This window comes from Mobula hypostoma, chromosome 6 (genome assembly GCF_963921235.1).
Source record: "Mobula hypostoma chromosome 6, sMobHyp1.1, whole genome shotgun sequence".
Lineage (NCBI taxonomy): Eukaryota > Metazoa > Chordata > Chondrichthyes > Myliobatiformes > Myliobatidae > Mobula > Mobula hypostoma.
The window spans coordinates 171,651,204-171,666,281 of NC_086102.1; the positions used below are offsets into that span (position 1 = coordinate 171,651,204).

Below are 15,078 nucleotides of genomic sequence, written 5' to 3' on the forward strand. Positions count from 1 at the left end.
GGTGGGCAGGAGATTGCAGTTCTTTATGCCAGGGAGCTTACTGAGTTCATTCAAGACAAGGATCGCTAGTGTTAAGGGAAGCAAAAAATATTGGGTTAGTGCTGGAAAAAGACACAGAGGTAGATCAGGTCATAATCTTGATGAATGCTCGAGCAGGCTTGAAGGGCAAATTTCTCCCAATATGTCCAATTCTTATGCTTTTATTTATTCTATGAAATAGTTCAATGCAATGCAAAGTTTGTCCTGCTCATGGAAAGGAGTCTGTCCGCGAAATGATGCGGTTTATCTATTGCAGAGCAGCCACGACCAAGCGGTCAGGCTGGGAGCCAGGCATCCAGCACCTGGGACAGTTCCTGCACCGCTCTCACCGCGGCGCGCCCTCTCCAGGGACTGCAGCTCTTCGCTCCGCCCCCTCACCCTCCGGCGCCTACCGGCCACTTCAACGTGATTGACCTGCCCTCCGACCAATGAAGGCGGAGCTGGAGCGAAACGTTCTCTGGGGAACCTATCAAATCGCGACAATTAAAGCGGAGGGAGGCAACCAATGGGATTGGTCCGGTGGAGGAGGCGGGACTTCCCGCGGCATTGTTGTGAATGACGGCTGCCGCGGAGTCGAGCTGCGGGCCGGCGAGCGCTAACGGCGTGAGCTGGGTGCTGCACCGAGCAACTGGCACCTGGGGTCTGAGGCGGCGGTCGGCGACTCTCACTCGCCTGCAATCAACAGCAGCCCCCCCATTAAAAAAAACACACACAGACGCAACATGCATATGAGCAGCGAAGGTCCAGGTCAAACTAAACAGGAAAGTGATGGCGGAGCCGCAGAATTGAGTTCCTAGTCGCGAAACCACAGCCGCGCAGTTGCAGTAGAATAACAGGAGCATCTCTCGTCACCTTACTATTACACTTCCGCAAGTCTTCACTGGGTTAATTTTAAACTACAATTGTCTTTTATGTGCTTGTGACAAGTGATTCGTGTCTGCTTAAAGGGTCGAGAATGCAACAAGTTGATTGGAGCAAGGAGCCCAGCATTCGCCTTTATTATGTTATGTAAGTACAATCCGTCCGTTGACTTCTGAACGTTATAATGTGCTTAATATTTTCTAGAAGATCGTATATGGGTCTTGCCTTTTAAGAGGTTTCATTAATACAGTAAGAAAGAAGTATTGAACGAGTTAAAATGGAAAAGAGATTATGCAATAATTCCTATTGAGCTTCAGCAAGTCGATTTTGAATTTAAATAGTGGCAAACATTACCATTCCACAATATCCTTCAACGTCGTCTTTACTCCCCCTAAGGCGAATGCAAAGGTAATGCGACAGTGAATTCCCTCCGCTTTTAAACGACGGATGGAATCAAACAAACTTTCCCCATGTGATATTCCAGCAGGCAACTGCATTGCATATTTAGAATTATGTTCGCGGGACTATGCGTGTTTAACCCGACGGGTCTTGCTATCATGAGATGATTCTGTCGGTGTAATCATGCATTCAGACAAGAACTTAACTGGGGAAGTGCATGCTTACTAATTTTACTGTGGTTTGATAGTCTGAGACACGTCTGACAAATGTTTCATTGGTCAGTGTCTCTAGGTTCGTGTTGTTCGGTTCCACGAAAACCCACCATCCTACAGCCTTCGACTGGAGACGCAGCGACGGCGCTGCTTCCTGCCCATGCTCATTTTTATTACTTCCACAAATTTCATAGACATAAGATGCATTTAGAGCAGTGTACAGCAACTCCATTATCTAACAGTCGTAAACTATTTCCGTTTTTATTCCTACCGATGACAATTCTCTGTTTTGACATTTTGTGTTTCAGCCATCGCATTTAGTTTGAAGCACATCTGGAAGTATTTCTATCTAATGCAAACAGTCCAGTTTGTGGGTATGCTATTCGACCCAGAGCGAGAGATTTTAATTTTCCGTTGCTTGACGCGATTTAATTGGCATTTTGTTCCCCTGTATTTAAGCTTGGGTGCAGAATGCAAGTTAGTAGGCACTCCGGTGGGTCAAATATTAAACAGAATAGAGGAACTGGGTGCAAATGAAACTTTTAAATAATGAGGTTTGCAACATTTTTCATATTTGCAAGCTCTTTCTATCGGGTTGTTTAGACTCTCAGAAACCGAGTTAGTGGTGAAGGATAAATAATGCAGTGATAGAATTTAAAATATTACATCACTACATAATTTGCATGATGTTATTAAAAATCACAATTAGATTTCTCAGATGATTCTTGGCGAGATTCTGTAGTGCTGCGTGCCTGAGGCTGGAGTGTGGGAAACAGCTCCAGTATGACTTGCCTGGAAGAATACAGAGGATAAGCAATGATCACTCAAAATTGAAGCTCATCTCTGCCCTTTAACCACCCTCATGGGGAAAAAGTTGCATAAAATTGAGAAGGAACATAAAATATTTTAAATTATAATGTACAGTTTATTGCAGTTTTCTAAATATTGCACATTTGAGAAATGTGATGAGCTGTGCAAGACTTGTATTTAGAAAAATCATATAAGATCAGTACAGTATTGGCCCTGCATCCCACAATGTTGTGCCGACCTACATAAATGCACTCCACGATCGATCTAACCTCCACCTCCTACATATTCCACACACCTCCATTTTTCTTTCATCGGTGTTCCTAACTAACATCTCTATTGTATATACCTCTACCACCACCCCAAACAGAATATTCCAGGCACTTATTACTCTGCTTTAAAAAAAACTCAAAAAAAAAGCTGTGATATCTCCCTTAGCTGACCTTAAATGAATACCTTGTGATATAGGCTATTGTCGCCCTGGGAAAAAAGCGCTGGCTGTCCATTCTCTCATAATCTTGTATACCTCTTCCAAGTCACTTCTCACCCACCTTCACTCCAAAGAGAAAAGCCCTAGCTCACTCAACCTTTCCTCAAATAGCACGTTCTCTAATCCAGACAGCATCTTATTAAATCTCCTCGGCACTCTCTAAAACTTCTTCAACCTTCCTATAACGAGGTGACCAGAAATGAATACAACATTCCAAGTGTGGTCTCATCAGATAGAACATAAAGGTGGCTCTTGAACTCAATTCCTTAATTCACTAAGGCCAATATACTATAGGTTTTCCTAGTCACCTAACAACTGTGCAGCAACTTTGAGGGATCTTTAGATTTGGACCTTAAGATCCCTGTTTGTCCACACTGCTAAGAGTGTATTGTGGAATAGATTTCAATAATAACTCAGTGGAAAAGAACATATTGATGTGCGAACACGTTTCAGCAAACCTCGAGGCAGCACTGCGTGTGGCCCTCAACCAGCGGTTTCTTCTACAGTGGTGTCGTGGTTACTGCAATGCTTTACGGCACAGGTGTAAAATCTTCAAATTCAAATCTTACAATTGTATGTAATCTTGTTACAGTGTAAACCAAAAGATCCTAAGAGTTAAATCTTCAGGATGATGTTGCTCAATCCACCACAGAAGCCCAAAATAAAATGGTCAAGCTGCAGTTCCCTGTTGGAGCCAATTTCCCTAGCATCCCCATTTACACTTAGCCATATGTTTCACTGATTTTTTCAAATGCACTTGAACACAGATGGTAAAAATTGTGATACATTTTTAAAAAGCTTGAACAAAGCTATGTAGGTAGTGCATACACCAGCTGCTGTACCTTAGAGTCCAGGTGAAAGGTTGTACTTGATAGATCCTGTCCGATTTGCTAGCTCAGTTCACCCGGCTTTTTGTGTGTTGCTGCAGTTTTCTATTATTGGAGCACAGTGAAGCCAGTGATTGAGCACTGAGTAAATGAATGCTGAGGAATAAATGTTTTAACTGTACCTTATCAGACCTATGATTCTGCTATCAAACCACCAACTCCAACCACCCAGAATAATGGAGGGACAGGCTTGGGTCAAAGTGTGGTTGTCCCATCCTGTTTTGCACCTAATAATTCCAGATGCAATACTGTGCAAAAAATCTTGGATGCATAAATACAGCTAGGGTGCCCCAGACTTTTGTGCAGTACTGTATTTGTCAGTGGAGTGGAAGGTGATTTTGTAAATCTGGCAGGAGCAAAGGGTGTTGGGAATGGTGTGTGGAGTGCTGTGGCAGGGGGGGTGGGACAGCTGGCAGAGAAGAACTGCCATGGTTGGGGTCAGGCACACTCAGTCCTGAGACTCCACACAAGGTCATTTGATTTAAAAAAAACTGGTTTATTGACCATTACAGAATGTCTCTCTAGTGCTTCCTGCTTTCTCCCCTCTCCCTTTTTCCCAACCATGATCCCGTTCTCCCTGCACCCTTTCCACTTCAGTCTACAACAGAGACCCATAACAGAATTGGGTTTATCATCACTCACATATGTCATGAAATTTGTTTTTCTTATGGCAGCAGCACAGTACAATACATTGTATTGTGCAAACATCTTCTGTACCCTAGCTATATATATGAGGCTAAATAGTCTGCAGAGTACTGTAGGTTTCTGATTAAGGTTTTGGTAATGATATTCTTTACTCCAAATGCTACATCCACGCATTTGAAGATTTCTAGCTTGGCTTGTGATATATTGGTAAACCAATATGTTTAAACCCTTGCAAATCTACTTGAATGCTTTTATGTCTTTAAATTTTTATTGCAATTCTGTAAAGTCCAAAATTGTTCTCCTGTGAGACATAGCAAAGATTGAATCCTCACTAGGCCTATAGAGCGCTGTTAAATATGGTAGTTTGAATTTGCTTCAAAATGGAATTGATCCAGTCTATCATATGATAGAAAAAGATTTGTTTCTGGGATGAGAACTTGTGGATGAAATGATCTAAATCTCTTGGGCTCTTTGACTGGAAGTTCTGTGAAGTGAGTGCAATCAGTGCTTAACATGCTGCAGCTGGTCAAGAGGCAGATTGAAAAGTATCCCTGAAATGTAGACTGGTTCTGAACTTGGTCTCCCTTGGGTAGAAAGGAAAAGATTACATCTTGTCTCTGTTTTAACGCTGAAGGAGGACATGCAGCATTTCAGACTCTCAGTAGCTCCTATAGGAACAATCTCAATGGAACCATTTACCTCATTTCTCTGTACTCGTCCAACATGTTCATTCTTGTACCTGCTTTCTCTACAGCCTTTTCCCATTAACCTACATTAAATGGCAATTATCAACATATCTTTGGGGGGGGGGAATCGGGAACACTCAGGGATGGGACGAAGGAACTGCATCTTGGACATTTCACATAAATTACCCAAGGTCACAATCTATCACTGTCCTTGGTGACATGAAGCAACAGCAATTTCCTTTGCACCACTATGCCACCTAATTGAAAAGTGCAAAATCGAAAGCAAGCACCTGTTTATAAGCTGTCACTTGGATTTTCCTATGCAAGTGATTGAGTGGCTCATCCAGCAGGTATTTTCTGTAGGAGGTAGAGCAGTTGCTGTGGTGGGAAACTGAGGAAAAGGTCTATTGGACCTCATTCATCTGGACTGGGAGTTGCAACCTGGAGCAAATGACTTGTCAATGGCAGAGAAATTTGTAAAACATTCTTTTAAAGGTTTTCACAGTTGGCACTTGCAGGTATATTTTGCTGTGTTGCAATGTTTATAATTGCAGAGCTTAAATAATGCTTTTTAAGAAAATTTAAAATTCTAATATGCTTCATCAGAAACTCTTTAACGAGTTCCTTACGCACATATTGATCAAAATCTATCCGTTTACTCACGGTTCTCTATAAACTTCTGAAGTGTATTGGAATCAGTGTGAATTGGATCAATGATTGGTTAAAATGTTGTGACACCAGGTGGTGCTATTTTTCCCGAAAGGACACAAGAAGAACAAACCAATTTGAATTTATTACACACCCTTTTAAGGGAGTAAATGTGTGTCTAAGCATCTCTTAGAACAGTTACCGGGTGAATTTATATAAGGAGATATTAGCAGAGATATCGAGAAGCTTTATTAAGATTAGGAAAGCGAGAGTATGCAGGATGAAAATAATATTCGGGAACAAGAATGAAAAGTTTAAAATTTGTTTTTCAGGTAGGAACCATTGTATGTGAAGTACGTGGTTGACTGGTTTGTAGGACTCAGTTAAGATACAAGTGAAGGATTTGAGGCTGTCACAATAGCAATAGATTACACAAGTCTACAAATATGAAAACCATCGAATGATTTGGTAGCGATAACCATCAGCTGATGCCTGTTTTTGAGTATAAATTTTAATTTGTCTGGGTTAAGAAGAAAGCTGAGATGCCTGTAACACGTAAACAATTCAGGTAGTAAGATTGCTTGGACATTTTGTGTTCTTTTATTAATTTTCTGGTTTATTTTACTTTGTCCCTTGGGTGGTCTAAAAATGTTCCACTCTGTTTTTAAGTGTATTGTATCACAGTTCTAGTTCACTGCACATTCAAAAATAGGGAGTGTTGTCCTTGATCATGTATATGAAGATAATCAATGCTAAATTTTGGTCCAGCATTCCTTTTATCTCAAAGTTTTAAAAGTTTCTGATAGTGGAGCTTTGTTTTATGATAGAACATAGAAAAGTACAGTACAGGCTTGTGCTGCCCTTTTGATCTATTCCAAGATCAATCTCGCCCTCCATTTTTTCTTTCGTCCACACGCCTATTTGTGCCTTTAAATGTCCCTAAAGTACTTGCCTCTACTACCACCTTGGCAGTGCATCCACAGTCCAAGTGAGTGTGTGTGGGCGTATATGTAGATATAAAATTAAACGAAACATCTGACATGGCTAGACATAGCTATTTATGCCCTGGATATAGTCTCTGGTTGTCCAGCTCATTTATGCCTCTTATTAGTGTGTACACTTTTATCAAGTCACCACTCACCCTCTGCTCCAAAGAGAAAGGCCCTAGCTCACTTAATTTATACTCATTAATCATGCTCTCTGACCCAGGCAGCATCCTGTTAATTCTCCTCTGCACCCTCTCTAATGCTTCCACATCCTTCTGATAATAAGGGGACCAGAACTGAACACAATATTCCAAGCACAAGAAGACCTGCAGATACTGGAAATCCAAAGTAATACACACGAAATGCTGGAGGACCTCAGCAGGCCGGGCAGCATCTATGGAAAAGAGTAAACAGTCGATGTTCTGGGCCAAGACTCTTCATCAGGACACTAAGTGTGGTCTAACTAGATTTATAGAGCTGCAACATTACCTCAATCTCTTGAACTTTATTTCCCAAATAATAAAGGCCAAGCTGCAAAATGCCTTCTTAACCACCTTAACAACTTGTGTGACAACTTTGAGGGATCTGTGGATGTGATTCCCAAGAATCCCCTGGCTAAGAATCCTGCTATTAACCCTGTACTTGCTTTCAAGTTCAACCCTGCAAAGTGTGTTATTTCACACTTTTCTGGATTGAACTCCATCTGCCACTTCTCAACTCAGCTCTGCATTCTATCAGTGACCTATTGTAACCTTCTGCACTATTCAAACCACCACCAAACTTTGTGTCATCCGCAACCCACCCTTCCACTTCTCCATCAAAGTCACTTATAAAAATCAAAGAGCAGGGTTACCAGAACAGATCACAGTGGTACACCGCTGATCACCAACCTTCAGGTAGAATTTGCTCCATCTACTCCAATCTTCTGACTTCTGTGGGCAAGCCAATTCTGAATCCAGACAGTCAAGTTTCTCTGGATGCTATGCCTCCTGACTTTCTCAATGAACCTACCACGGGGAACCATGTCAAATGCCTTACTAAAATCAATGTACACCATGTCCACTGCTCTACTTTCATCATTTTGTTTTGTCACTTTCTCAAAGAATTCAATCAGGCTTGACTGGATAATTCCAGAATTAACCTCCTACCTTTCTTGGTGATAATGTGGCGGTTAGCACAATGCTATTACAACTCAAGTCTCCAGAGTCTAATTCCGGTGCTCCCTATAAAGCGTGCACATGTTCTCCCTGTGACTGTCCCTTTTTCACCCCAAGAGCTCCAGTTTCCTTCTACAGTCCAAAGACCTACCAGTCAGTCGGATAATTGTTCATTGTTAATTTTTCTGTCATTTGGTTAGTGTTAAATAAGTGGGTTTCTGAACAACGTGGCTTGTTGGCCAGAAGGGCCTGTACTGCACTGTATCTCTAAATAATTAGCCACCCTCCCTCCTGGTTTTAAAAAAAACATAGCTTTTGCCACCTTCCAGTCTTCTGGATCTTCTATCAGATTGATTAAGGTTGGTGAAATCTCATGACCAGGATGTTCAAAAAACATCACAATTCTGCTGAAGAGAACTGCATGTAAGTGCGTAGTTATAAATTTTATTTATTTTAATAATCAAACACTTTTTTTTCTGTTTCAGCAACCTTCAGCATGTTCTCTCAGCTAATGGGATTTCTCATATGGCCACCTTCCATTTCGCACTGTGATCTCTCTAGCTGAGGAAGCAAGGCTACACACTTCATGATTGCTGTGATTCACAGAGAAGAGTCGATTAATTATGCGAAGATTACTTTGTTGCAAGGTGGTCTTGGCCACATCTTTGATCTGGGTGCTTCTGGATGTCATATTACTGCTCTACTTCAGTGACTGCAATAAATGTGACGATAAGAAAGATCGATCTCTCTTGCCTGCCCTGAGAGGTAAGTGCTCTTGCCACCAAATGCAGAATAACTGATTTTAGAATATTGAAAATGTATGATATGAGAGGGCTTTGTTTCTAACGTGACTCCTTTAGCCGGAATTTGCAATGTTAAACTTCAAATGTTGATCATATTCTAAAAAGAGAATAATCTTTGATGTGAATACATTGCACCAAATCAGAGGTACTAATGTCACATTAACATTGCCTGTTTGACCCTCTGGTGTTGGTGCTTCTTGGAGCATGCACGTTTAAAAACTGTTGTTTTTCTGACTTATGTAAACAAAATAGAAATTTGATTTGGATTGTGTTTTGGGAAGTTATTAAATTGATTGCCAAAACCAAATTACTTACTACTTGCAGTTATAATGCAGCATTTTAAAAACTTTTTATAAAATGCCAGGTTTGAGCTAAATCAATCTAATGGAATTGTTTTGGTCTTCATTAATGTTATCTGTAAATCTGATGGAGCTTATTGCAAGTATATGCGTTCCAGTGGATGTGGAATCTCTTGAACTCTTCCTGGTGTCCAGTATACTGAAACACTTGAGAATGGTTTTCAGTAAACATTTATCTGGACATTCAGGTGGGAGAATTTAATTTCAATTTGAAAGAATGAATTCTAAGCTCAGCTTGATTGAAAATGCAGATAAACCTGTTTTCTTTCTCAATCTTGTGTTCCTACTTGGAGCAGGATATGATTGCCTCTTTTGGAAACCTCGACTGGATTTGATATGGGAGACGATTTGTTTGCAATTGCAAACTTGTTTTGGTAAAACACTTATCTTTTAGAGAAAAAAAGCACAATTTCCATGACATCTTAGAGATCGGTCATGGCCAGAATCACCTCCTGCGTCAGCAAGGAGCTGGACTCACTACAATTTCCCTATATTGCCACAATAGGTTCACAGCAGATGCAATCTCACTGGCTCTTCACTTGTCCTTGGATCATCTGGACAATAGCAATACCTATATCAGGCTGTTGTTTGTTGTTTACAGTTCGTTGTTCAACGCAATCATACCCTCAGCTCTGATCAAGAAGCTACAAAGCCTGGCCTTTGTACCTCCCTCTGAAACTGGATTCTTGACTTCCTCACTGGGAGACCACAGTCGGTGTGGATTGGAAATAACACCTCCTCACTGACAATCAACACTGGTATACCTCAAGGATGTGTGCTTAGCCCATAACTGTACTCTTTAGACACAGCTCACACACCATCTATAAACTTGCCAATGACTCAACTATTGTAGGCAGAACTACAGGTAGCATACAAGAGCTCAATAGATCAGCTGGTTGAGTGGTGTTGAAACAACATTGCACTCAACATCAATAAGACTAAGGAACTGATTGTGGACTTCAGAAAGGGTAAGTTGAGGGAGCACACACCAGTCCTCATTGAGGGATCATCAGTGGGAAGTGTGAGCAGCTTCAAGTTCCTAGGTGTCAAAACTTTTGAATATCTATTCTGGGTCCAACATATTGATGCAATTACAAAGAAGTTGAAGATTAATTATAATTCAACCATCTATGAATACAGCCAAACAAAACAATGTTACTTCGTGGCCAAGGTGAACAACACAAGTGAACCCACACAGCACATGAGACAGCAGTAAAATACAATCACACAAAAATGGTCTGAGTTCACGAATGTTGCCACAGTTTGCAGTTGAACACAATGTATCTTTCGAGCGAACGCTGGAGGGCTGCACCGACTCTAACGTGAATGCTGTACCATACTGCCTCAGGCACTCCGGTGGACTCTACCCCTGTCCTGGGCGGCTGCAAACAGGCAACATTGCCTTCTGATGCCTAGTTCTCGCTTTAACTGAGGCCATACAGCTCCCCCACCATCTGCACCACTGCTCACCTCATAAAACATTACAGCTTTCCACATTACCAATGTCCAACAGCGTCTTGCAACCACAAGAGGAGCGATGTAGGCGATCACTCGTTGTTACACTGCACTCTGCCTTCACGCACCAACTCTTCTTCGTTACAGGCAGCATTACAATCTGCACCAAGTACAGGCCTTCAGATTTTCTGTTGATAGGCAACTTGCTGGTGGGGTAGACCTGCAGAACTTTAAGTTCTTGATGCCCAGCAGAGTCTTGCAATCATAAAAATGCATTTAAAAAAAATCAACACCTTTGGTTGGTCCTGTAAAAGTTATTCTGTCTGAACGTGCCGCCATCTTGCAGGAGATGTGCAGTATGCCTTATGAAGGCACGGCAGTGGCTATATTTGAGGAGAACCGGAATGTCATCAAAGACTCGCAGATGTACTGTGGAGAGTGTTCTAACTGGTTGCATCATTGTCAGAGGGGCCACTGCACAGGATCAGGGGAAAAGGCTGGATCCATTATTCGGGTCTGCCATCATCCAGAACATGCCCTCTTCTCATTGCTACCATTGAGGAGGAGGAGGTATACACTCAATGTTTCTAGAACAGCTTCTTCCCCTCTCTCATCATTTCCTAAATGGACAAAGAACCCGTTAACACTACCTCAGTTTGTTTTGCTATTGTTTGCACTACTTTTTGATACTTTTTGCCACAAATAAAACATTAAAACAAAGTGGATGCTTATGTACTATTTCCTGCACTTGCAGTTCTCCATCTAAATTAATCTGTAACTGAAACAATGTTGAATACGAGGCAAATATTAGTGTAATAATGTGAAAAGCAGGATGAGTTCAGATGAAGCATTTGAACTTCAAGGGTACAGTATCTGTTGTCAATGCACAAATCTGCTTTGGTGTATTGTATCTTTCTCCAATTCAATGCTACACCACTGCTATTTGATATTCATTAATAATTTTAGCTAGTAACATTTCAAAATTTGGAGATACTTTACCACACCAGGTTTGGTACTATTGGGGTATTGGAGGCATCGAATAACAAAGTGTTGCAGAAATTTTTTGGGAAGAGTCACTGTGACATTAAACGTCCCATAGGATGCAGCAATGGAGTTCCAATTTCCTGTATTTTCTCAATCATTGCACTGCACAATCTGCTTGCCTTTTTGCAGATTCAACAACTCCATTCGCTTCACTGGCGAGAGAAACTCCCTCCAGTGGGGAAGAGTTAATTAAATCAGTTTGAATTAAATCAAATAAACTTCAAATTTGATGCATTTGTTTTGATGTTTTTGGCTTTACTTCTAATATTGTGGAGGACAAATTCATGGCCCATCTGAAGTTTTCTAAAACAGTAAATGAAAATAAATTTTGAACTATTGTGAAATGAAAAGCTTTATTTAATCTTGTAAATATGCTTCTTTGTTATCATGTTACAGTTTTATAAAGCACTGATTTACTTCAGACTGCCTTAAATCTAAACTGTGAAGGTGTGAGTTGCCTGTGTTGAATTGGGAAATGGCTATAATGTTATTACTTTAAATGACTAAAGGTGAACATTTGATAAGTTAACACATATCCCATTTTAAAGCACAAAAATTAGTATAAGTGCTCCACACATGGTTAAAATTATAGTGATAATTCTATTACACCAAATAAAAAGGCTTGGTGTTACTAATAGGGACAGTAAGGCTGAAGATTCAGAATATTTCACATATTCAGGCAGATTAAGGAAAGGTTGTAATAATAGGGTTGTTGTTTCATGAAAGACTTCAACTTCCCTAATGTAAACTGGGACCTGCATAGGGCAAAAGGTTTAGATGGGCAGAATTTGCTAGGTGCATCCAGAAGGGTTTCTTAAATCAATCTGTAGATAGTCCAATAAGAGGAGGGGCTGCACTGCACCTGGTGTTGGGCAGTGAGCTTGGCTAGGCGACTGATTTTTCAGTGGGTGAGTTGTTGGGGAACAGTGACCACAAAATCACTATCAACACACACAAAAGTTGCTGGTGAATGCGGCAGGCCAGGCAGCATCTCTAGGAGGAGGTACAGTTGACGTTTCAGGCCGAGAACCTTCGTCAGGACTAACTGAAGGAAGAGCTGGTAAGAGATTTGAGAGGGGGAGGGGGAGATCCAAAATGATAGGAGAAGACAGGAGGGGGAGGGATGGAGCCAAGAGCTGGACAGGTGATTGGTAAAAGGGATATGAAAGGATAATGGGACAGGAGGCCCAGGAGAAGGAAAAGGGGGAGAGGGGAAAAACCCAGAGGATGGGCAAGGGGCATAGTCAGAGGGACAGAGGGAGAAAAAAGAGAGAGAAAGAATATGTGTATATAAATAAATAAATAACGGATGGGGTACGAGGGGGAGGTGGGGCGTTAGCAGAAGCTTGAGAAGTCAATGTTCATGCCATCAGGTTGGAGGCTACCCAGACGGAATGTAAGGTGTTGTTCCTCCAACCTGAGTGTGGCTTCATCTTTACAGTAGAGGAGGCCATGGATAGACATATCAGAATGGGAATGGGATGTGGAATTAAAATGTGTGGCCACTGAGAGATGCTGCTTTCTCTGGCAGACAGAGCGTAGGTGTTCAGCTGCTCCCCATGTGTAATTTCCTCTCATATCCCTTTTGCCAATCAACTGTCCAGCTCTTGATGCCATCCCTCCCCCTCCTATCATTTCGGATCTCCCCCTCCCACTTTCAAATCTCTTACTAGCTCTTCTTTCAGTTAGTCCTGATGAAGGGTCTCGGCCTGAAATGTCGACTGTACCTCTTCCTAGAGATGCTGCCTGGCCTGCTGCGTTTACCAGCAACTTTTCTTGAAATTCCAGCATCTGCAGATTTCCTCGTGTTTACGTTTTTAAAATCACTGACTATCTTAAGTTTTAAGATAGCTATAGATAGGGATAGTGGTGTGAAGATGCATCTCTTCAAAAGGAGGTGTAAGGTGCTCCTTCCCTCTGCTAGCCTGCAGGTCACCCTTGGGGAAAGGGTCAAGTTCTGCTTACCCATGATCAGGGTCAGGTGAAGCCATGAGAGCAGGTGATGGATGGTCCTATGAGCAGCTGGTGCACATCACAAGTCCTGGTTGTGCAACCACTGACACCAGGCAGACAATCTGTGAAGAGTATTGGCGATTGCTGGGGTCATCAGTCTTGTAAAGATAGTGCCTACAAGAAGGCAATAGTAAACCACTTTTACGGAAACATTTGCCAAGAGCAATCATGGCCATGGATGGTGAAAGACCACGATTGTCTATATCATACACACGGCACATAATGATGATAGATAAGAATCATGTATCATGAAGACAGATTGCGGGAGATTATTAATTGGAGCAGGGCAAATTACAGGTGCATTAGGCAAGAATTAAAGAGAGTTAATTGGGAACAATTGTTTTTTGGCAAGTCCACATATGACATATGGAGAGCATTTAAAGACCAAATGCATGGGACAGGCATGTTCCAGTCATAAAGAAGGACAAAGATGGCAAGGTAAGTGAACCTGGGATATAGGAAGGGTAAGATGAAGGAACACATACTAATTTTCATAGAGAGATTAGAAGTGGAGAGAGTGAGCAGCTTCAATTCCTGGGTGTCAAGATCTCTGAGGATCTAATCTGTTCCCAACATATTGATGTAGTTATAAAAAAGCCAAGACAGTGGCTATACTTTATTAGGAGCTTGAAGAGATTTGGCATGTCAACAAATACACTCAAAAACTTCTTTATTTGTCAGCATTCTGACAGGCTGAATGACTGTCTGGTATGGAGGGACTACTGCATAGGACTGAAAGAAGCTGCAGAAGATTGTAAATCTAGTCAGCTCCATCTTGGGTACTAGCTTACAAAGTACCCAGGACATCTTTAGGGAGCAGTGTCTCAGAAAGACAACGCCCATTAATAAGGTCCTCCAGCACCCAGGGCATGCCCTTTTCTCACTGTTACTATCAGATAGGAGGTACAGAAGCCTGAAGGCACACACTCAGTGATTCAGGAACAGCTTCTTCCCCTCAGCGGTCTGATTCCTAAATGAATCTTGAATCTTTGGACACTACCTCACTTTTTAAAATCTATAGTATTTCTTTTTTTGCATGTTTTTAAAATCATATGTAATTGATTTACTTGTTTCTTATTACTTTTATTTTATTTATTATTATTTTTCTTCTCTGCCAGATTATGTATTGCATTGAACTGCTGCTGCTAAGTTAACAAATTTCATGTGACATGCCAGTGATAATAAACCTGATTCTGATATTGAGAGAGACATGATGAATTTAGTCAGAAAGGAAAAGTATGTTAAGTTTAGGAAGCAAGAGTCAAACAGTCCTTGAGGATTATAAAGAAGCCAGAAAATAACTCGAGAAAGGAAGTAAGAAACCCAGGAGGCGGTCATGAAAAGTCCTTAGGGAGATTAAAGAGAATTTCAAGGCATTCTATTCATGCATCACGAGCTAGAAGACAACTAGGGCAGGGGTAGGACCACTCAAGGATAAGGGAGATTTGCTTGGATGTGGCTGTGGTCCTTAATGAATACATTCACATTTACCAAGGAGAAGAATGTGAAGGACAGTGTTGGGTCTCTTAAAGAGCATTAAAGTGAATAAGTCCCTGGGACCTGATGGGATATACCACAGGTTATTTA

At 41.3% G+C, this 15,078-nt stretch overlaps 1 protein-coding gene across 1 annotated transcript in view; it reads left to right on the forward strand.

Moving 5' to 3' along the window:
• The first annotated feature begins 611 nt into the window (after window positions 1-611).
• galnt13 (UDP-N-acetyl-alpha-D-galactosamine:polypeptide N-acetylgalactosaminyltransferase 13) overlaps window positions 612-15,078 on the forward strand; it is a 399,948-nt gene continuing 385,481 nt past the window's right edge. The window contains exons 1-2 of the mRNA XM_063052267.1: window positions 612-1,047; window positions 8,303-8,582. Coding sequence (XP_062908337.1) covers window positions 8,441-8,582 — 142 coding nt within the window. The 5' untranslated portion in view covers window positions 612-1,047; window positions 8,303-8,440. The remainder of the gene's footprint in view (window positions 1,048-8,302; window positions 8,583-15,078) is intronic.